Source organism: Bacillus rossius, chromosome 18 (assembly GCF_032445375.1).
Source record: "Bacillus rossius redtenbacheri isolate Brsri chromosome 18, Brsri_v3, whole genome shotgun sequence".
NCBI classification, from domain to species: Eukaryota; Metazoa; Arthropoda; class Insecta; order Phasmatodea; family Bacillidae; genus Bacillus; species Bacillus rossius.
In genome coordinates, this window is record NC_086345.1 from 23,563,853 (window position 1) to 23,586,834 (window position 22,982).

The 22,982-nt window shown below is 38.5% G+C and overlaps 1 protein-coding gene across 2 annotated transcripts in view; it reads left to right on the plus strand.

Moving 5' to 3' along the window:
- Positions 1–22,982, plus strand: part of LOC134541339 (ankyrin repeat and fibronectin type-III domain-containing protein 1) — a 121,904-nt gene that overhangs the window by 36,190 nt on the left and 62,732 nt on the right. The window contains exon 1 of one of the 2 annotated variants that reach the window (XM_063384759.1): positions 18,944–21,263. The exons of the other annotated variant lie outside the window; for it this stretch is intronic. Coding sequence (XP_063240829.1) covers positions 20,720–21,263 — 544 coding nt within the window. The 5' untranslated portion in view covers positions 18,944–20,719. Of the gene's footprint in view, positions 1–18,943; positions 21,264–22,982 lie in introns of those variants that run through there. 2 annotated transcript variants of the gene reach the window in all.

Here is a 22,982-nt window from a genome sequence, read left to right on the forward strand (position 1 = left end):
CAGATTAACAGTGAACCAACGGCAGAAGCAGCACTAAGGTATAATTATTTGAATTTTAGCTTAGCACGTAATTAACCCGCGAATTGTTCAGGTCTCTAGTAATTTGTAGAAAACATACTGATACAATACATTCCAAACTGCGTAAGGTGCAATTTTTTTTTCTTCACTTTTCCGTATTTTGAACCAGACTTGTGTTTGAGTCAGTCTAAATTTAATTTGATTTAATATGTAAAGTGTAGAACTACAAGAAGTGAACTGTTCCATATACTACGATAAAATGCGAGCAACGAAATGCATTCGTGTGTTAACTTTACGTTACTCGGTACTAGATGGCGCACCCGTTACTCAGTACCTGAATACATACGGTTTGCTACAGCTCTAATTTTGTGGCCTTTTTTTTTAATGCGAGATCTTTAATACTGCGTGGTATAAAATTTCGTGTATTCAACATTTCAGTAACCTTTTACTTAGTTGTGCTTTGACGTGGCACGGGCTCCTCACTGAAAATTTACCGGCGGGAACAGGTTTGGCGAACTTGCAAGACTGATTGGCTGTTGCTCCTTCCAAAGTGTCATTAAGCCGTGAATAATGACTTCAAGCTATATTGGTTAAAATGTAACTGGAGCGTAGCTCATTAAAATTGCAGTATGAGAAGGGGGGTAAGGGAGGTGTTAGGTTGTAGGAGGTTGCATAATAATTTTTTTTGGCAATGAATGAGTTAAGTCATTATTTTTCTAACTCTCCAGTAATTCAAAATTACAGGTTTTTATGATATATGTTGTTCAATGTATATTTCATCATAAACGAAATATGGAAACAGATTTCATCCGCGCTCAGTGTACTCTTAAATAAAATGTATTTTTTTTTTTCGTAAACAAGACAACGGTTGGATATCTTGAGCAATTGTCATATCACGTGTTTTTTTTTTTTTTTTTTACTTAAACTTTGCACATTGCTTGTGCGCCCGTATAGACTAAATTATTTTCCTTCCAAAATTTTGTGTTTTTGATCATTTTAATTAATTCGTAATATGACTATCGTTAATTGTTTACAAAGGGTTTTTATAAATCTAATGTGTATTTATTTAATAGTTTTCAAAAACTTAAAAGCCAATTTTTATGTCAAAATCCTCAAATTTTTTATCCTAAACCTTTTTTTTTCCCTACACAAGGATGCCATTGTAAATATTAAGAACTAAGTACCTATGACAATATCTATTTACCAAACAAAAACGAAACTCAAACCTTTTTTTTTAACCGCATATGTGAACTCCAAAACAATTATAATAAACTTATTTTTATATTGAGTTATTATTAATTTGGCCAATAATTTAAAGATTCCATAATTTTTTTTAACTATTAACCCCTGTTACAATTTAAGAGGTGATATTTCGAAAAAAAATTTGAATAAGAGAAAGTAGACTAAGCAATGTTGATTAAACATGTTTTCTTAAATTAAATTAGTTTTGATTAAAAAATATTATTTTTTAATGTTAAAACACTATTTTCAAAATTTGACCTTTTAAAAAGTATAACTTCAGCAAGTTGTAAGAAAGATTTGGTAGATGTTGCATGTCTGTAAATAATACCACATAACTTACATCCCGCTTGATTAGCTTTGTGGTTAGTAGTTTATGTATGTTTATTATTGTATCCAAAATCATTTATTACTCTTAATTTAGTTATGAGTAGAGACATGCATAATTCGCGGATTCATTTCGCGATAGGCTAGCATCAAAACAACTATACCTTCGTACCGCTTCTGCGATTGGCCCACATTTTATCCGGGGAACTGTGAGCCAATGGGAAACACTAAACCAAGAAAGTGCCGAATTACGGACAGCCTAGTTGAGACGTCTCACGCGTCAGTAGCCAATGAACAGGCGTCATTTCCGCGAGTATTTAAAGAACTGTGGAGTTTATCCTAGAGGTCAATGAATCCGCGAATTTTGCAGGTCTCTAGTTATGAGATAGAAATAATAATAATCTATAAAACATAATTATATATTTTACACAGCTTAAAGTTTGTATTTCGGAAAATATAAAAAAATATTCTTGTTGTAAGTTTTAGTATATTTATTATTGGTACCCATCATTCATTACGTTTTACTAAATTCTGAGATACAATTATTAACATCAAAAACATACTTACCCCCTTTTCAAACCCCTTAGGGGTGGAATTCTGTATTTAGACATAGCCTGCATATTTAATTAGCCAAATATATAGCTGTTCATTCAAAACACTTTATCAAAATCCGTCCAGTAGTTTTCGATTGATGCTCGAACAAACACAGAGACAAAAAATTTTTAAAACTTAATTTTTGAGTTGTCGATTATGTAAATAGCAGTTTTCATTACTTTTTTTTTACTTTTCATTAAATGTACAGACTTTTTGCCTCGGAACAGTTTTATTATTAGCATAGATTTTCTTTGGTGGTTTCTTATGAAATATTTTGCGGCTTGTTTTTTATTTATTTATTTAATTCTGTTTCTTTAATGACAGCATGGTGTAAAATTATTTTCGTAGTTTGTGTATAACTACAGTTCCAGTGCCTTTTTTTACTTAGCTGTGATTTGACGCAGTACGGGATCCTCGCTGAAATCTGCTGGCGAATCCATGTCTTGAGCGACTAACACCGCGCAGGGATGCTGTCACAACTTAGAAATACACAACTTAGAAACACACAACTTAGGAACACACAGCTTAGAAACATACAACTTAGAAACACACAACTTAGAAAAACACAACTTAGAAACACGCAACTTAGAAACACGCAACTTAGAAACACGCAACTTAGAAACACGCAACATAGAATCTTCTAAGTTATGCTTGTTCTAAGATGTGTGTTTCTAAGTTACGATAGTTCTAAGTTATGTGGTTTGGCGCTGTGTGTTTCCAAGTTGTGATATAGTTCTATGTTATGACTTTCTACTTTACGAGACGTTTCTAAGTTGTGTGGTTCAGCGTTGTGTGTTTCCTAAGTTATGATCGTTATAATTGATGACCGTTCTAAGTTACGTGGATTTTTTTTCGAGGTTCTTAAGTTATGACTAGAGACCCGGAAAATTCGCGGATTCATTTCGTGTTATGCTAAAATTCAAATAAATATACCTTAGCGCTGCTTCTGCCATTGGTTCACTGTTAATCTGGAGGACTGAGGGCCAGTTAGAGACCCTCACTCGTAGAAGTGTCGAATCACAGGCCACCCAGTCGAGACGACTCACAAGTCAGCAGCCAATGAACAGTTGGCATTTGCCCGAGTGTGTAGAGGATATTGGAGTCTATATTGGAGGTCATCGAACCCGCGAATTTTCCGGGTCTCTAGTTATGACTGTTCCAAGTTGTGTGTTTCTAAGTTATGCGTGGTTCCCCACCGCGCAAACAGCCGTGGTCAACCGGCGGTAGGGGAGGTGGTGGCGGTGTTATGGGGGGGGGGGAGGAGGGAGCGGGCGGACACACAACAGCGCATGCGCCGAGTTGAAACTTAAGAGACGAAGCTAATTGGAAGAAGGGGGGGAAAAAAAAGTCCGCACTTACGCCACCGTCTCATGCGAGACATCTCGCTAACGAACGCGGCCTCTTGTCAGACATCAGAGACCTTCGACGTCTGAAAGAAAACAAAAAAAAAAACTTACTCTTTTGTTCCGGCCGATGTGTTGTTTGATTGGTAATTGAAACAAAAAAAAGGGGGTGAGGTTGGAAGTGAGGAGACCTGGAAATTTTCGCGGATTTCTATTGGTTTCATCTTAGAATTTTTATTTTATCGTCTTATTTTAAGTGGCGAAATCGTGCCACCTTGTCTTAACACTTTACCACATCACATAACATGCTTTACAAAGTAGGCATATGCGAGTTAAGCTTAGTAAAAACATAGCCAACAAAAAACAAAAACTACACACAAATAGAATAAACTGGAAACTAAATCAACAAAAACACAAAAAAAAAAGCACATGAGATAAACATGATTTACCTAAAGTATAAAATATTAGATATTGATTTTTTTTTAAATCAATCCTTTGATACCTATGGTTTCAACTGTTTCAAAATATTCCATGACAGAAACATTTAAATTAAAAAAAACGAACTATGACATAAACAATTTTAAAAATACTTACACATTTTCTTATAATAATTCAGTACCTGGATGACCGAGCTTTGCTCGGTATTTTTTATTTTTTTGTTAAATTTTGTTTTTTAGAAAGCATATTTAAATATGAATTACATACTGATGAAATATGAATGATTTTTTTCGATCTTACCGACATAATAATAAGCGGTTTTTTTAAAGATCGTTTAGGCATTTTTAAGTGAACACACGAGTTAAAAAGACACAAATAATATAAGTAAACAATTGATTTTCTTGGTCTAACCTCAAACCCAACACTCATAGCCATCTACTGATTTAGCTTTAGTGTTGTTGTGTCGTTAAAGCAGTTAGTTGCTCCCAATTTAAAAAAAAAAAATGGTATTATTACTCGCCAATAGATGTCAGGAAGAGTAATTTACGTTTAAGTTGATTATCGATAAAGTTGATTATTGAAAACACGGATAAAACGACATTTTCTAAAAATGAATCCTAGCTAGATCGATTTATCGCCCCCGAAACCCCCTGCATACTAAATTTCATGAAGCGGTTTCCTAGATTCAGATTATATATATATATAGACCTGTAAAATTCGCGATTTCAAATCCCTAAAGGATAGACTCCATGATCCTCTACGCACTCGTGCAAATTACATCTGCTGATTGGTGACCGACTCGTAACACCTGTTGACTGGAATGATCGTGATTCGCTAATTCTTCTGTTATTTTTCATTGGTCCAGAGTCCTTCAGATAAACTGTGGCCCAATCACTGAAGCAAAATAATGTCAAAAGTATTTGGACTCTATCCTATCGCGAAATGAATCCGCGAATTTTACAGGTCTCCATATACATACAAGAATTGCTCGTTTAAAGATATAAGATTTACACATTATCAAACGTTCATGCATATTCAGTCACACATTGCTATAGTGACACGGAAAATTCGCGGGTTCAATGACCTCCAGGATAGACTCCAATATCCTCTACACACTCGGGCAATGCCAACTGTTCATTGGCTGCTGACTTGTGAGTCGTCTCGACTGGGTGGCCTGTGATTCGACACTTCTATGTGTGAGGGTCTCTAATTGGCCCTCAGTCCTCCAGATTAACAGTGGACCAATGGCAGAAGCAGCACTAAGGTATACTTATTTGAATTTTAGCATAACACGTAATGAATCCGCGAATTTTCCGGGTCTCTACACATTGCTAAAACCACAGCTGACCTGATCATGGGAGTCTAGAAAGTTCCTGAATAATATATATATATTTTTTAAACATGGATGGGAATTTCTAAAACTGATTATTTCGGGTAGTTAGTTCGTTTAAAGCCTTATGTTCGCTCTACCATTTTTTTCTTTTCCGTTGGCTGATTTCTTTGGTGAGAACATTTTTTTTGTAATCGACAATCGTGACTACCTTCACTTGGTGAATGAATTCACTGTCGTTATTTTATCCTTTTTATGTGTTGGGGGGGGGGGGGGGTTGTTCTAAAACTGTAATAATGCTGTTACAAAGCACCACATAATTGCCAAGTTTTCGATATGAAACGAAGTATAGCGTGACACAGATGCCATTAACACATGTTAAGATATAAAAAATAAGCTACTGCTGAGATTGTTATTACGAACGTCATTTTTGTTCCAGATGTATAGTTACAATAAATGAAACTTGCATTGTCATTTAATAGTGCAACGACTTTCGTATATACCTATATGTAGTTGGCTACTATTAGTATGAACAAAAAATAGTGCCGCTGATTTATTACATATACTAATATATAAATCTGTAGCGTATGTCTGTACTTTTGAGTGCTTTTACCAATTTTGCGTGAAATAGTAATTTTTTTGATTAAATGCTCCCAATGCTGCAATTTTTAGAATTTTTTGTTTGTATGTATGTATGTATGTATTTGCGCTTATAACTCAAAAATATCCTGACTGATCGTCCTGAAATTTAGAATACAGTAAGATCATGCGGTTGCACAAATGAAAGGCTATATATAAAGATACTCCAGTTTCTCATAACTCTATGACAGACGTGGACTTAGTAACAGATCTTGCGATTTTTTTTTACTTTGTTTTGTTTTTGCGATTGTGTTTTGTTTTCATGACAGCGATTTGTTTTATACGATTGTCATTTTATATTGAAATTCATGGCCAACGAATTTTAATAACTGACATTACGTAATTATCTGCTAAGCGGCTGGGTATCGGCTAGTATAATCATAATTTCGATGCGCGGCGTAAGGATACTCATGCATATGTGGAAGTAAATCCTTAAGCAGGGCTCTCAAAATGGTTTTTTTTATACATAACCAAATTAATAATTATTATTTTAAATTTTAGTGTCTAATTTGTATTTTGCTAGACCCATTTTTTCTTCATCTCAATTCGCTCAATTGGTCGGTTTCTACTAATATTGCTGTTTAAGTAGGACGTGAGGGGAGAAGGAATTGAAATACGTCATACTGGTTTCAACAGTTATTTTTATGCTATGATACTTTTTTTTTGTTTTAGTTTTTTTAAGTTTTACCTTTGGTAAGGCAGAAATTACTCATTAAGATGCTTTCAAATACCATAATGCAGTATGTCCATAAATGGATATACCATTTATAAAATTTAATAGTATCAACTGTAAGCATTGTAGTGGGTTGGTTCGAAGTTACAATTAAAGAGTGACTCAAAATGTTTCAGATAAGCGCGTGCGCGAACACTGCTTTATTGTTCTCTCGCTTGCAGCTCGAAAGAATGGCTCTTTCCTCAATCAGTAGAGGGTGAACCTGTGAACTTTATTTGGCAACAGGATGGAGTCACCATCCATTGGAATCTCTTTGTACGAGAGTGGTTGAACTCGAAATCCCTGACCGTTCTGATTGTTTGTAATGGTCGCGACGACAGAGCTCTTTTTTTTTTCGCTGGTCTCCACGTTCGCCTGACGTAACGCTATACGTTTTTTTTCCCCTTTGGAGCTTCACAAGAGATAGTGTCTACGTTCCGCCGCTACCTAATGATTTGCCGGAGTTGTGACACAGAACTGAAGAGGCTATTTGCTGCCATTACTCCGGACGTGTTAAACAAAGTGTGGGAAGAATAAATTGGACTTTAGGTTGGATGTGTGCCGTACAACTAAATGAGCACATATTGATAATTTGTAAAAATTAACTTAAGTTATTTTACCTTCAATATGATGTACGATTTTTTTTGTTATAGTTTACCATTGAAACTATTGACATTTTGACGTGACGTCTAATAAATCGATGAACGCCGGCTGCACGCACTAAAAAGTGTCCCGTTACGCACATTGACCCGTTACGCTCATTGCACGCTTGCGCCGCATCTATCTCTTCCACTCGATTGGAACAACCATCGATTTGACTTCTTCGAGGCACATTAAACTTTAAACACTCCCATTCGTTTCCTACTCTTCCTATCATCGTCCTATCCTTAACAGAATAACACAGATTGTAAGAAGTTAAATAGCAAACATGAATGAAAGTTATAGTTAAAATAATATGTTCGTTATAGTAATAAACATATTTGAATTAATGAGTGCAAATAAAAATAAATTTATGAATTAAATTGTAGATTTCATTTCACTCCTTTGTATCCATACAAAATAGTGATAGTGACAATAAAAATGATTCAATTTTATTCATTAAAGTATGCAATAATTTCATCAATGTTTTGTTATGACGTTGTCACGTTAAACTATCGTCCGTCAACCTACTTTACAGACAACCAATTTTTAATGGACATCTTGTGTATTGTTACGAACGTGGGCAGGAAGGCCACAACGGGCGCCTGGCGGCCCTCGCATGGCCACTGACGTCACACGCGCATACCTTCGGTGATTATAGCGGCCCCGGGTTCGGCCCCCTGCCCCCCCCCCCACGTCCTCCTTCCTCGGAGTTTTTATCCATCCCCTGGCGGCCTTGGGAATTCCGCGTGGAGTGGCGTGAATGAGCGTCGTTATTCTGGATGCTTCGAGCGTCGGTTCCGGCCCGGGATGACGCCACGACACGCCGCAGCCACTCACCAGTCGGTTCCAGAAAGACGGCCAAGGGTATAAAAGCGGCGACGACTGCCTCCGAGGGGCGTTACCGAGAGTTCCAGCGGGCGAGTGGAGTGCAGTGCGAGTTCTTCAGACGAAGAGGTTGAGAGACCCCCTCGAGAGTGGCGCTACCGTGAGAGAGTGCGACTGAGAGTGGCGCGAGGCTGTGTGAGTGTTGACAGACGCGAGGTAAAGGGGCGAACCACTGTCGAGCCTAGCTCCAGTGAGGAGTGCGAACTGTGGAACTGAACAGATGCTTAGTGATTTGTGGACAGGCATTGAGTGTGGGGATTTAATTAATAATGTAATTACTGTCAGTAAATAAAACTGTGTAAAAAAAAAATTAAATACGAACCCGTTTTCCTCATTTTTAACAGTATGTTGACGGTTATATGACATTTATATTTGTAGTCATTCCCAAAAAAAAAAAATTAATTCTGTTTCTCGGAGGCATGACACTGTGTCCATTTTTGGGCAAAATGCATTTTTAACCATAAACTTGAATACCGTTGACGGTTTTTTTTGTGGCATACAACACTTAAGATCTATATTAAAAAAAATGTATGTTGGGTAGAAAATAATTGAGTAAATAATTGATGTACTATTTAAAATTCTTCAAAATGCTGTTATTAAATATATAGTTTATGTTACATAGTGTCTTATGCCTCCGAGGTACAGAACACTTATGATATTTCACAGGGAAAACTGTTTTTAGCAGCCAACTACTATCCTAATGCATTCTACTAACTCATATGCTATGCTTTAACGAAGCTAAATATTGAAATTTATGATGGAAAAAATTTTACAACTTAAGAAGTGTCCATTCAGTCCACGCGCGACAGGGGTGAAACGTCTTGCTTATTATATTGTTGGGTGAGGTCGCAGATAAAAAAAATATTTATGCAAGTACGTGAGTGGTGAATAATGCTATTGCGCAAGTGTGCAAGTATGAAAGTATGCTACTACGTAATTTCTACCTCTCCCATGCCGTCTCCTCCTCTACCAGTTCCTCCACCATGTAGGGCCTACCTAACTATTCCCCTCGTGCGATGGGAATTTTTCGTAACGCTCGAAAATTGTAGTCCACTCAGCAAAGAAGTTTCACTTCAAAACAGTAGAAAAATTTGGATGGCGTCCTTCGGTTCGTAACTTTACCTCCCTTTCCCGCGCACTTTTCTTTTCGATAAACGCTTGTGCAATTTTACTTTAAAAAAAAAAACTTTTTTTAATGACATATAACTACGGAAGTTTTTTTTTTTGTTTTCCTTTCTCAGTTTGTGATTGCATTCCATATTTATTTCACCAGTCCCTCCATATATTTTTTTTATCTGCGGACTTTTTTTTATTTTTGCGGTCGCCGTAACGTTTATTGATGTCGCGTTAACTCAGTTTACGGCTTTGACGTTTATTGAGTTATGTACCTCACGGATTTAGTTCTGTGTTTCCACCCGTTAATGGAACCAGCCGAAAGGTCCTTGCGTCGCGTTCTAACACCCCAGGCTCTAACACCCCGGGCCCTAACACCCCAGGATCTAGCACCCCAGGCTATCTGCAGACAGGGAAAAAAACTTCAGGGAATTGAAAATGGTGTCTTCAAACACGAAGGAGAAAATAAAAACCCACAAAAATTGACACGTCTTTAGTTAATAAACGTTCTAAATATTATCTTAAACCGTTTGTCTTCGGTAAATTTTTGTGTAACAAACCATTCCTGCAGGAGGTGGAAATTACAAGGGTTTAACTACAAAAAGAAAATTATAACTTTTTTTGTTGTCAAATCCGTTATAATTTATCGCAAAATTTGCTGAACATGATTCAGAATATTTGGTTGAAACAATTTTTTTGACGAAACGAACTGTTACAGTAAACCAGGGGTTGAAATATAAAAAAAAATTCAAAACTTCTTTATTGTCAAATTCGTTCTAATTAATTTTAAAACATCTTAATGCGTATTATCTTACCCTTGGTCTAAAGCAAAATTTTATATGACCACGTATTATTCCAAGAGATGACATATAGTGCTTGAAGGTCGTAAAAAAATTCAATAACTACCTTAGTAGGCATAATATGACATTCTTGAGTTAAGAAAATTGGACAATTTCTCGCTGCATTGAATATAGAAATGTTTTATCCATCAGTTTGGAATGTTGGAGTACATATATGATGTCATGTTCATTTAGTTCTGTACGTCGGTAGCCTGAGACTAAATTGATTTTTTTGACGTGACAACGTCTAATAAATCGATGAACGCCGGCTGCACGCACGAAAAAGTGTCTTGTTACGCACATTGTTCCGTTACGCTGTGTCCCGTTACGCTCATTGTACGCTTGCGCCGCATCTATCTCTCTTCCACTCGACTGTTCATAAAGTGAAGTGAAAAGTTAATGTGGTTTTCATTGCTTATTACAATAAAAATTTCGGCAATAAAGGTTAAATTATTCTTGCATTTTAAAAATCTGATTACTAGTATAATTTCAAGTATTTATTATTCTATTATTAAAATAAAAATGATTCATTTTTATTCATAAAAGAATGCAATCATTTCATCAATGTTTTGTTTTGACGTTGTCACGTTTATCGTCCGTAAACCGACTTTACAGACAACCATTTTTTTTTTTTTTTGTGATTGTTCAACGTAGTGAAAAACTCGGTCCTGTCTTTTTTTTTTTTTGTTATTAGTTGCTCGGTTGGCAACACCTAAAGGTTGCGTGCTTTGTTTCGCTAGGAGCGTGCTGGGAGAAACTCCAAGCTCATAAGCGTGCTTCTAATCGTCGCAAGAGAAGTCGGGAGAGTTAACCCGCTGGAGATAAGGACGGTTTCCCGTCGTAATGAATCAAGGTCGTACGGACGGGTTTCCCGTGCTTACAGCTTGGGGAGAGTCGGTCTTTTTAGCGTCACGCTACGCGACCCAAGAAGCGATGATGACGATGATGATAGTAATATAAGAAAAAAGGATGTTTCGTTCTCCGTCACGGAAAAGGCGAAGGCAAAAAAAATTTGAAAGCGCCAGGTTTCAACCATTTCCAGCTGTCGTAACGAGGGTCATTGCGTTGTTGGGAAGGGGGGGGGGGAACGTAAGAAAACGTGAGTATGTCTCATTTCCCCTCCTTCCTCTTGATATCCCACATTTACATTTATATTAATAAATACTTTTTCCCATTAGAAAAAAATACTGTTCGAGACTGTCGGTATTTTTTTTTTTTTTACATCATTACAAATGTTGGTCGTAGCAATGTGCATGATAAAATTCTCACTCCGCCTTAAAAATTATTGTTTACATTTATGCTCCCTCCCCCTTTTTTTTAACATAAAATACTGGTCTCAATATTTGCGTTGATAACTTGATTCTTTCTGGGGAAACATTCTCATCTTGTTACACTACCAGTGGTGTACAAATGGGGCTCCGAGGACTAGCTTCTGGCTGTGGATGTGGATGGGTTCGCAAAGCCAAAGCACAGTATTGACTTTCGGCGGCCATCTTGGATGCACTTGACCCTGACGGCCATCTTGGACCCGCCATATTGGATCCACGATTTTGAATTCTACCGTTTTATTTTCTCAAACTTTCCTTTTATCTTTGAATCGAATGCCCCACTTGCTAACGTTGTAATTTTCGTTACGGCCGCCATCTTGAAAATCCGTAAATTTTATCTGATTGTAATGGGAAAAACTTTAAAATTTATAAAAAAAATAATTCATCAAAATTTAATAAAACACTATTTAAAAACGCGCTTACACCATGGAGTCCTAGGTTCGAACCTGTTGACGGCAAAAATAGAAAAAATGGCGACCGACCCTTCCTCCACGGAAGCCGCCAGCAGACTGACATCCCACCACCAATGCCAAGGTATATACATCGCTAGCTAGCATAACGTCATGTCCACCATTGTGTTTTCGTCTGCTGGAGGCCGACATCTTGTTTTCGTCTACTAGAGTGCACTACCGCCATGTTAGTTTAATTTTTACCTGCTATAGTGCAGTAAAAAAATTATTACTGTGGTGCCCTCCATCTTTAAATTTAGACGCCATATTGGAAATTTGTATTTATTAAGTTAGAATATTGTTTTCGATACTCCCATAAGGATAACTAATTTTATGAAAATTTTTTGAATGTTTCAGCATTAAAGTCAACACTTCTGGCTATTTAATTGGGATTTTTTTAAGTCATGGTCAACATTTTCAGATGTTTTTAAATTGTTTATATCGCAATTAATTTGGTTATGTAAACTCTCTTAGAGAACATTATGTGCCTAATTCCTTTTAAGGGATACTTCGATAATACCAGTGGTGTACATATTTTGACGTGACAACGTCTAATAAATCGATGAACGCCGGCTGCACGCACGAAAAAGTGTCCCACTACGGATGTGTTCTGTTTGCTCATTGTACGCATGCGTGGCATCTCTCTTCATGCTCATTGTACGCATGCGTGGCATCTCTCTTCCACTCGATTGGAACAACCATCGATTTGACTTTTCAGTCATATTTCCGTAGTTTGAATTATTAATATTATGTAATTTAACAATCGTCCACCGATTTTCAGCATTATCGGTACGGATATTTAAAAGTAATGTTGAATATTCAAATACGTTTTGACCAACAATTGTGTTGTTCAGTTACAGATAATAATTCAAATTACACTCGGGATCTTTTGCACAATGTTTTAAAAAATATTGTAACACATTATAAATAAGTTTGGTGTATTTGGGATGCGTATTTGTTATAAAATCGTGTTATAAAAACGAAATAATATTATTCCCCTACCGTGAGCAATATTTTTATAAATATGTATATACCAAATGAAACAACAAAATTTCAAGCATAGCCTCTTGGCTTGGCGGTCAGCACTGCTAAGTTCTATACCAAGGGTTGTTGGTTCGAATCCCAGCAGCTGCGGAATTTTTTTGTACTTGTAAAAATAAATACGGCACACGCAACATTTCAAAAGTAATAAATATATTTGATTTAATTAATGCAAATAAAAGTAAATTTATTAATTAAACTGTACATTTCATTTCACTCCTTTGTATCCATACAAAATAGTGATAATTCAATAAAAATGATTCAATGTTATTCATAAAAGTATGCAAAGGTAGATTTTATCATACAAAAGATAGAAAAATTTTAAAAAAAAATTCTTCCTCAAAGAATATAATATTTTCAATGCCTAACTGGTTTGGTTGCAAAAACCTATTACGGCTCAGTCTCAGGCCGAATATGATATTTCCTTTTTCATCAATGTTTTGTTATGACGTTACGTTAAACTATCGTCCGTAAACCGACTTTACAGACAACCAATTTTTTCTGCCACTGTTGTTCTGTCAACAATGTTAGTAAACAACTTTCAAGCGATTTTCATTCTTCGTAAAACAAACATCGTGTGATATATCCCAATCGACATACATAATTTTCATTTCTTTCTTACGACTGGTTTTGATTATCAAAATAAAAAAAGGTAGTTATGACATTCAATATAAAGAAATTTACTTGAATTCAAGATGGCGGCCAGGATCAAGGTCATCGAAGATGGTGGTTGATGTCGAGATAATTCAATATGGCTGCCATGACGTAATTCAAGATGGCGCCTGGTTCAGGCTTCAAAGCCTGAAACCAGTCCAGAACCCCTTAAATTATACTACTTCATCGGAATGTCCCACACACAATGGTAGCGCGTGGTGATAAGAGAAAGAGAGAGGACTTTTACAAGCTCGTGTGTTTAAGGAGAGAGAGAGAGGGCAGAATCAGTGTGTATGTTACAAATGTGTAAATCAGATACGCCCGTGAGAGAGAGAGAGAGAGAGAGAGAGAGAGAGAGAGAGAGAGAGAGAGAGAGAGAGAGAGAGAGAGAGGAGAAGGGGGAGGGGGGAGGGACTTTGGGCACGCGAATCCGGTCTGTTTTTTCTCCCCTCCACTTTCCCCCTCTCCCTGGATTCTACCCCCCATACGCTGGTCCTAGGCGACTACCAGGTGTTGGAATCGGTAGAGCGTCAGACTTTCCGGACTACCGTCGTGTGCGTGCGGGCAAAAGTGGCATACGGCGCTTATTCGCCGAGCAGGAGGTTTTAACTGTCAAGGCCACATTTGAAAACTTAAACATGATCGTGGACCGCACCTAAATAATAAGCCAATTTTCATAAAATTATTATACAAATAAAACAGAGGTACCATATAAGACACTGAACTATTTTGAAATTTATTGTAACCAAAATTAATTAAATTATTCATCAGTGTTCAATGTTAATATAAAAACGTGTACAATATTAATTATTTAATTTATTAAGATAAATTTTAATATTGAAAAATAAATATGCTGAACTTTTATTCTAATTTGTTAATTTTAATTATTTAATAAATTTGAATTATAATTAATAACGTAAACATATTTTACACACAGTAATGTAACTTAACTTATATAAATACACTTTAAAATGGTCTCGAAAACGTTCATAAACAATTTATATCACTGATATTTACGATAAATAAAGATTTTTAGTTATATCGACATTTCACTAAATTTCTAAAAGCGTAGTTCTGCACTCGCCGCTAGAATTCGCTAACGGAGCAGCTTCGTCGAATATCAAATCATTCGATTTGCTGAGCGAAAGGTTAAACTATATATTGAAACGTCTCCGATAAAAACGAAAATGACTTGAAAAAAACCCGGCTTTGGGCTGGTTTATGACAGTGAATTTTTTATTAAAATACTAATGGCGCCCACCTGGTTAAAATTCTTTAAATAGTTAATGCTATGCAGTTTCCGCACACATTAGAAGACTATAATTTATTAAGTTTTAAAGGAGAGTTGTACTGTGATAAAGTTTTATCTTTTATTACCAATGCAGATTCGTGGAATTTCATTTCCTAACAAATGTAATTAACTTAATATATTACTTTAAGTAAAAATAAAATATATATGGCCTACCTATTAGGAAATAATCCAATAGACTGAGCTATGTATTTATTATTATTAATATTACAATAAATAAATAAAATGTATTCATACATATTTTCACTTAAAGCACACTTCGTATAATCCAGTAATCTGTAATTTAAAAAATCAGTTAAAAAGCTAAGTTTTGAACCACGTTCTTTTAGCTATAACAGCTGTAAAATCAAAAAAGCCATACTAAAGAGTAATTTCACGTTATAAAAATTGTGGTACGAAGCTTACAAGGAGTATATGTATTATACCTACTGTTGTAATACCTTATCCTTGCGTTTTTTTATAACTTGAAATTACAATTTACTATGACTTTTCAGTTTACCAAATATATTCCAAGGTAGTATCGCTATCGTAGGTTTCATTTGACACACCAATACGTTTCTTTAATCCCCTAATTTTTATGAAAGTGACTGTAAATGGGTTCATGTTCATACACGTGGGCCCGCCATCTTCCTGTGAAAATTTCGGTGAATGGTGCGCGCGCATCTTAAAAATTCACTCTCATCAATGTTGACGTGAACACGTCTTTGAAATTGCTTCCACAGTGGAAGGCAATTAAAAAAAAAAAAAAATGATAAAATCGGGGGATAGTCTATATATATATCATCTCCGTCCAACATTTAATTACACCACTGTATAGTTAAAAGATCAAAGAATTCGTCACGCTAAGTAAGGACTGTGACGCATCGCGCGCGGTGTATTGGGGAAGCGAAGCCATTTTGAGGTCATTTTGCTGCGTTTAGAGATTTCCGTTTAGTATGACTTTTGACTCGGAGAAGCTACGACGTTCGTTTGAGTTTCAATCGTCAGCTCTTGTCAAAATCTACCAATGGCATATATAAAACATTAGTGCAAAATAGTTTCAGTGAATATATATATATATATATATGGTGTTAAAATAAAAATAAAAAGTGTATTTTATATTTTGCATAGAAAATATTACCTGTTACGTACACGTGTTCACGTACAACACACGGCCGTGTCCATGACACAGACACACACTTTTTTTTTTCATGACGTCCCTGAAAAAGTATAGGCCTAACTTAAAAAAAATCACAGTGTAGTGTGATTGTTATTATTCTGCGGTGCGGGCCTACCAGCCGTCTTTGACGAATCGCGCACGTGCGCGCACGAAGCGCTGTTCCGAAACGGGGCGTGAGAGAGCGCTGACGTACGCCGTTCGCCGTTATTCCCCCTCCCTTCCTCCTCCTGCTGGCCGCGAGGAATGCCCCATTTGACCGTATAGGCCCCGCGTGGAAAGCGCAGACGCAAGCCTTGGCGGACCAGGGTATAGGTGTGCGCAGGACTTCAGTTAAATGGGGTTGAAAAAAAAAAGAGTTTAAAAGCCAAGGGGGGGGGGGGGGGGGGATTTGTCTGTAAAGGCGGTTTACGGACGATAATTTCACGTGATAACGTCATAAGAAAAAATTTGAAAAATTGCATACTTTTTTTAATTTTCAAATATTATTTACAGTTTTTGCAAATTTAATTTAAATAATTTGTTTTAATATAATCACGAACAATTAGTTAAAAAGCCCGCCTTAACCTGTTTGATATTATAGAAGATTTTCTCGCACGGTGGTTGGCCGGTTCTTGCACGCTCGGCTCAGGCGAAACGTGACTATGAGTCATGCTTTTTCGTGCGTGAAGCCGGCGTACATCGATTTATAAGACGTTATCACATAAAAAAAAAGGGGGGGCAGATTACGCAGTACTAGACAAGTGGGAAAAATGTTCCTTTTTTATTTCCATATTTTAATTAAATTTATAATAAATACAAAAAAAGTTCGGTTTCTTAAATACTTAATTAAAAGAAAAAAGGCCAAAAAACTCCTGTGCTGTGTTATCTTGTTATTAAATTGTATAAATGGTTTTGCTGAGTAATACTATGTAATATTATTAATGTGGTTGAGAAAAAAATTAATCCAAGTTGATTTACGTTTTAAAACACGTATAAATTGTGGTTAGAATTGTTTTCGTGCAATAGTATTGGTCCTGAAAATCTTAATATAACATTTTATGGTGTAGTTATTTCAGCAGTGAGTATTTTTTATTGTTAATTAATCATTATTGAATGGTGTATAATTATTTATATTCTGAACATTTATTGTGAAGTGTGTAATATATATTTTTGACGCGACAACGTCTAATAAATAGATGAACGCCGGCTGCACGCACGAAAAAGTGTCCCGTTACGTGCATTGCCCCGTTACGATGTGTCCCGTTACACACATTGTCCCGTTACGTTGTGTCCTGTTACGCTCATTGTACGCTTGCGGCGCATCTATCTCTCTTCCACTCGATTGGAACAACCATTGATTTGACTTTTTCGAGGCACATTTAACTTGAAACACTCCCATTCGTTTACTACTTTTCCTATTATCGTCCTATCCTTAACAGAATAACACGGATTGGAAGAAGTTAAATAGCAAACATGTATAAAAGTTATAGTTCAAATAATCTCTTCGTTAAAGTAATAAACATATTTGAATTAATGAGTGCAAATAAAAATAATTTATCAATGAAATTGTAAATTTCATTTCACTCCTTTGTATCCATACAAAATAGTGATAATTCAATAAAAATGATTCAATTTTATTCATAAGAAGAGTACGAAATCATTTCATCAATGTTTAGTTATGACGTCACGTTAAACTATCGTCCGTAAACCGACTTTACAGACAACCAATTTTTTTTTGCGTTTATTTACTGGTTTTGTCGCTACTGTCTCGTCGTTGTTATCTCATTGTGTCCGTCTGTGCTGTAAAAAATATTTGGTTATTTCCTTCCACGGAATTATCTGTGTTATGTTTTTAATTTTTTTTTGGCATCGCCTGATTTTGTCTTGTCGTTCCGTGTGTTTGGGTAGTATTTAATCTCTCTTGTCTGTTATCGAGATTTCTTTGTACAGTGTAATCAGTAACGCTGTGTGTCCGAAACAACATGTTAAAAAATTCAACCTTCTTCCGTTGCCAGTTCCATTATCAACTAGCTGCAATAAAGAATAACTATTTTTAAAATTTTTTTTTATTTCAGGGAATTCTTATTTGGAAAAAAAAATTCCGAAATGTTACTGTGATTTCCAACAGTGTGGTGATCTCGGTGCTGAAGTACATACGTTAGGGGACGCACCACAACGCCGAAATACCACAACGCCGAACGTATACAATAACGCCGAAAAATGTCATTGCAGGACTGCCACAAAGGTTAGGTTAGGTAAGGTTATGTTAGGTTATGTTAGGCTAGGTTAGGCTAGCCTAGGTTAGGTTAGGTACACAAATTCATTCATTTGTTTTACAATTTGCTCCTGTGCCCCCCCCCCCCCTCCCCGCATCAACATTTTTCGGCGTTACTGTATTTCGGCGTTGTGGTACACAGCAGTTTTCTAGCTGTCGGCGTTGCCGTCAATTTGGCATTCGGCGTTGTGGTATTCGGCGACATTGTACGTTCGGCGTTGTGGTAACGACCCCGTAAGTTACAATTCGAATCGGTGCGGTCTCAATGTATACGCACACAACACACACAGCAAAAATTGACGCGTCGCGCCGGAAGTAAAACAGCGGACTTTGGTCCGTTATTGCATGGACCGCCATGTCGTATACCCCCCATATGCAACCTCTCCCCCTCTCTTTACCCCCCCCCCCCCCCCTCCTTACTACAGAAAGTGGCTGCCTTTATATCTCGCGCGGGGAAAGAGAGAGATAGAGAGAGTTGTTGAAGGGATAGTGTTGGGTAGGAGAGGGGTAGAGAGCTAGGGGAAAGTGCGTTGAAAAACGAGTCCAGCGCAGCAGCAGCAGCGGTTTGGAAGGGGAGGAAAAGCCTTCAGTTGTCACCCGGAGGTGGTTCGCGCGATACCAAACCATGTTCTCCGGTCGCCGTCGTTGACGACGATTCCGGTCTCGTCAGACAACTCCTCCCTCGCGCATCGTCCACGTGAGGGAGGTTGTTGTGGTGTGATAGAGTGTGGTTACAACACGCGGTCACGTCCGAAAGGAAAAAAAAAAAGTCGTAGACGTAGATCATTGGTCTTCGCCGTCGAATACACTCGAGGAAGAAGAAGAAGATAACTGGAACTCGCACGCCCCCGACATTTGGCGCGCACACGTCCTCCAGAACAAACAAGCAACAAGAAGAAGGGGGAGAGAGAAAAAAAACGACGCGAGCATAACTGTCTGTCTTTCCCCCTCCCACCCACAACCTCCAACAGATCTCAACATCTGGTGCGCCCGCTAGGAGGAGCCGACGGGAATAAAAACCCCCGTGTAGTTCGCGGTGCGCGCGCGCGTGTGTTTTCCGACACCCGGGTGTCTCTCTCTATCCTCCGAAGACGACCACCAACAACTCAGGGTTTCGCGTCGACGTAAGAGAGAGAGAAACCTTCATCCGTCCGCGGTGGAAAAAGCCTTATCGTTCTTTTCTCTCGTCGGTAATTGTTAGCTCCTCTCTCTCTCTCTCTCTCTCTCACCCCCCTCATCCCTTCCTCCAAGCTTCCTCCCCTTCTATTTTTTTTTACTCTTTTCCCCCCCGACCGACGACGACGACGGCGAAGACGTCTTACTCCTTATCGCCGCCTCATGCGGGTATCTCGTCGCAGGAAGCCTGAAGTCGACGGACGGGAATTTCCCCGTCAGCCCCCGTCGGGTGTGGACGCGTCTGCGCATCGCGTGAAAACGTGCGAGACGGGCGGACAAGATTTTCCACCACGTGGTGGAAAAGTCCTCGGGTCCGGGGTTTTTTAAACGGTTTGGCGCGGAAGAATCAATCTCTCGGTGCACTTTTCCCAGAGTTGTTCACCGAGTCTTGAGACACTCGCGGATTATTATTCAAACGAAGACTCGACCTGGAACAAACTGCAAAGCGTTCTTTCGTGGTCAACCTGATTTAAAACGACTTCTGAGTTGTTGTTTTCTGAGTGCTTCGTGGTAACAACAAGGGTAAACCCCGTGCATTCAGCAAGAGTCCAAAAGTGTTGTCAGTATGCAAATAAATACGTTAAACTCAGTTAAGGTAAGTTTTTCCACGATTAAGAAGTATAAATTTACCAACCTGCGTTCTTTGGTAAATTTAAGGTAAAAAAATATTTTTAACAGTGTACTACGTGGGTGAGGAAAAGTTTCGAAGATTTTTTACCAAGATACCAAGATAATTTGTAACAAGCATTGTTAGTCAATTTACGGTAAACAGTTTTTGACAGTGTACTACCTGGTGAGACGTGCCCGTTTTATATTTTTGACACGTGGATGTTGTAGTTGGTGTGAAAATAGTCGCCTGCGAAAAACTCGAAGAACAAGACAGTTTTACTCGTGATTTTTTTTTTTTTTTGGTTTTCAAATTACGAAGATAGTGTATGCATCTTCCGTTCGTAGTTCAAGGTGACTTGCACGTGTGGTCATTGTGAGACTGTGGTGATCTTGGGACAGTGGCTTGGTGATCATGGTGACCTGATGAAGGTTGGTGTGATCGGTGAGGATCAGCGGTGTGATCATTGAGGATCAGTGATGTGATCAGCGAGGATCAGTTGTGTGATCATTGAGGATCGGTGAGGATCTGCGGTGTGATCATCGAGGATCAGTGTGTGATCATCGAGGATCAGTGAGGATCAGTGTGTGATCATCGAGGATCAGTGTGGTATCGAGACGTCGATGGAGATCCTGGACCGGAGGCGCAGTTCTTCCTCGGCGTCTCTGTCCTTCGGGGGGCGGCTGCGTCGCGCCGGGTCCGTGCGCGCGTCCCTGCGCCTCGTGGGCGCCCGGTGGCGGGCCGGGGGCGGCGGGGGCGGCGGCTGCGTCGACCGGCCGGAGCCATTGCCCGCCGCCTCCGCCACGTCTCCGCCCTGCGACGCCCGGGTGCAGGTGCTGCGAGTCAGGCCGCTCCGCGGGTCCGAGGACTGTCCCGCCCCCGGGGGCGGCGAGGCTAGGCGCCGCCCCAGCTCCGTGCTGGCGCTCGTGCGCCGCAACTCCAAGGCGACGGTGGTGCTGGGGCTGGCGTCTCCGCCGCCGCCGCCTCCTCTGACCATGCAGCCGCCCCCGGCCAGGCGACCGCCGCCGCTGCTGCCGCAGAACTCGATGCCGCGCCTCCCCGTGCCGCCCCCGGGGGCGGTTGCGGACCGGCGGCGGGAGGACGCAAGGCTGCCCCCGGTGCTGCCTCGCCGCCGCAACTCCATGTGGTCGACGACCAGACCGAGCCGTAGGTAGCGCCGCCGTCTCGACCCACGACACGACACGTGCCTTTGAGCGCTTCTTGCACCGGGCGCGGTCAGGAAGTATATCCATAAAGCCTTTTTCTCCTTTTTTTTTTCTTTTCAAAAATAATAATAACAATGCAACTCCCGTCACCAGAATAAAATGACTTATGGATAGGGACCTGCAAAATTCGCGATTTAGATGGCCTTCAGGATAGACTGCACACACCCCCTGTACACTCGGGCAAATAATAACGCAAGTTCATTGGCTGCCGACTTGTAAGTCGTCTCAGCTCTTTTGTCTGTGATTCTATCCTTCCTTGGTTTAGGGTTTATAACTGGTTGATATTCGTCCAGATGAACAGTAAGTAAGCCAATAACAAAATTATCTAAGAGGTATATGTGTTTGAATTCTAGCCTATCACCAAATTAATCCGCGAATTTTGCAGGTCTCTACTTATGGACGTTTCAAATCATGGCCAAAAAAGAGAGTAGCCTTCTTTTTAAACGTGCATTAAAGTGGTACCTTATTTTTTATGATTTCTGAAGTTTTGAAAAATAACAAGCTTCCTCGGATAGCTTCGAAATGTGTTTTGTAGCATCATATCTGGAGGATATTCTATAACACTCCGTCTAAATGCCCTCCCCCATTTTTTTCTTCTTCACAAAATCCAGTCCATGAACCCTGAAAACTGGCCAATCTTACAGCGTCCTTCGTTCGGCCAAACTCTTCAACAAACCCTGACTACACTCTTGGGGGAAGATTGACTAGTCAGGAAGCGGCCATATCGCTCTTCTTCTTTTTTCTTTCAAAAATAATAATGCAACTCCTTTACCAGATTAAAATGACTTATGTATGTTTCGATTTATGGTCACTGAAGATGTAAAATTGGAGAGTAGGCTTCTATAATCATTTTTAAAAATAATAAAAATAAATTAATTAATTCAAATAAATAATATATATTTTTTTTTAAATTTTAAACCCACTTGCCACAAAAACCAGTCCACGAACCCTGAAGAAAGGCCTATCAAATATATGTTCTTATAGCTTCCTTCGGCTCACCTCTTTCACGAAACCTGACTAAGCCCTTGGGGGAAGATTGATTCGATATGTTTTTTTTTGTTTTGGACATATGCCATTGCTGGACAAACTGTATGTCGTGGATAAACTTCAGAAACGTACAAAAAGAAAAAAAAGGTATGAATACGCAAACACGCAGGCAACAAGCCAAAATCAGCCGATGACAGAAGTAAAAAAAAAAAAATTCTCTGCTGTAAAGTCGGTTTACGGACGATAGTTTAACGTGACGTTATAACAAAACATTGATGAAATGATTGCATACTTTTATGAATAAAATTGAATCATTTTAATTGAATTAACACTATTTCGTATGGATACAAAGAAGGAGTGAAATGAAATCTACAATTTAATTGATAAATTTACTTTTATTTGCACTCATTAATTCAAACATTGAAATGCATGAAAACAGAATTACGCCACGGACTCTGTGGTAATGCTAGAAGGTTCAGGTTAGCAAAGAGCAATATAAAATGAGCGTAACGGGACACAGCGAAACGGGACATTGTGCTTAACGGGACACTTTTTCGTGCGTGCAGCCGGCTTTCATCGATTTATTAGACGTCACGTCAAAAAAAAAAGGTGTAGTAATTTAATTTCCTTCCTACATATATTTAGTATCTACCAGAAATAATTGGAAATAATT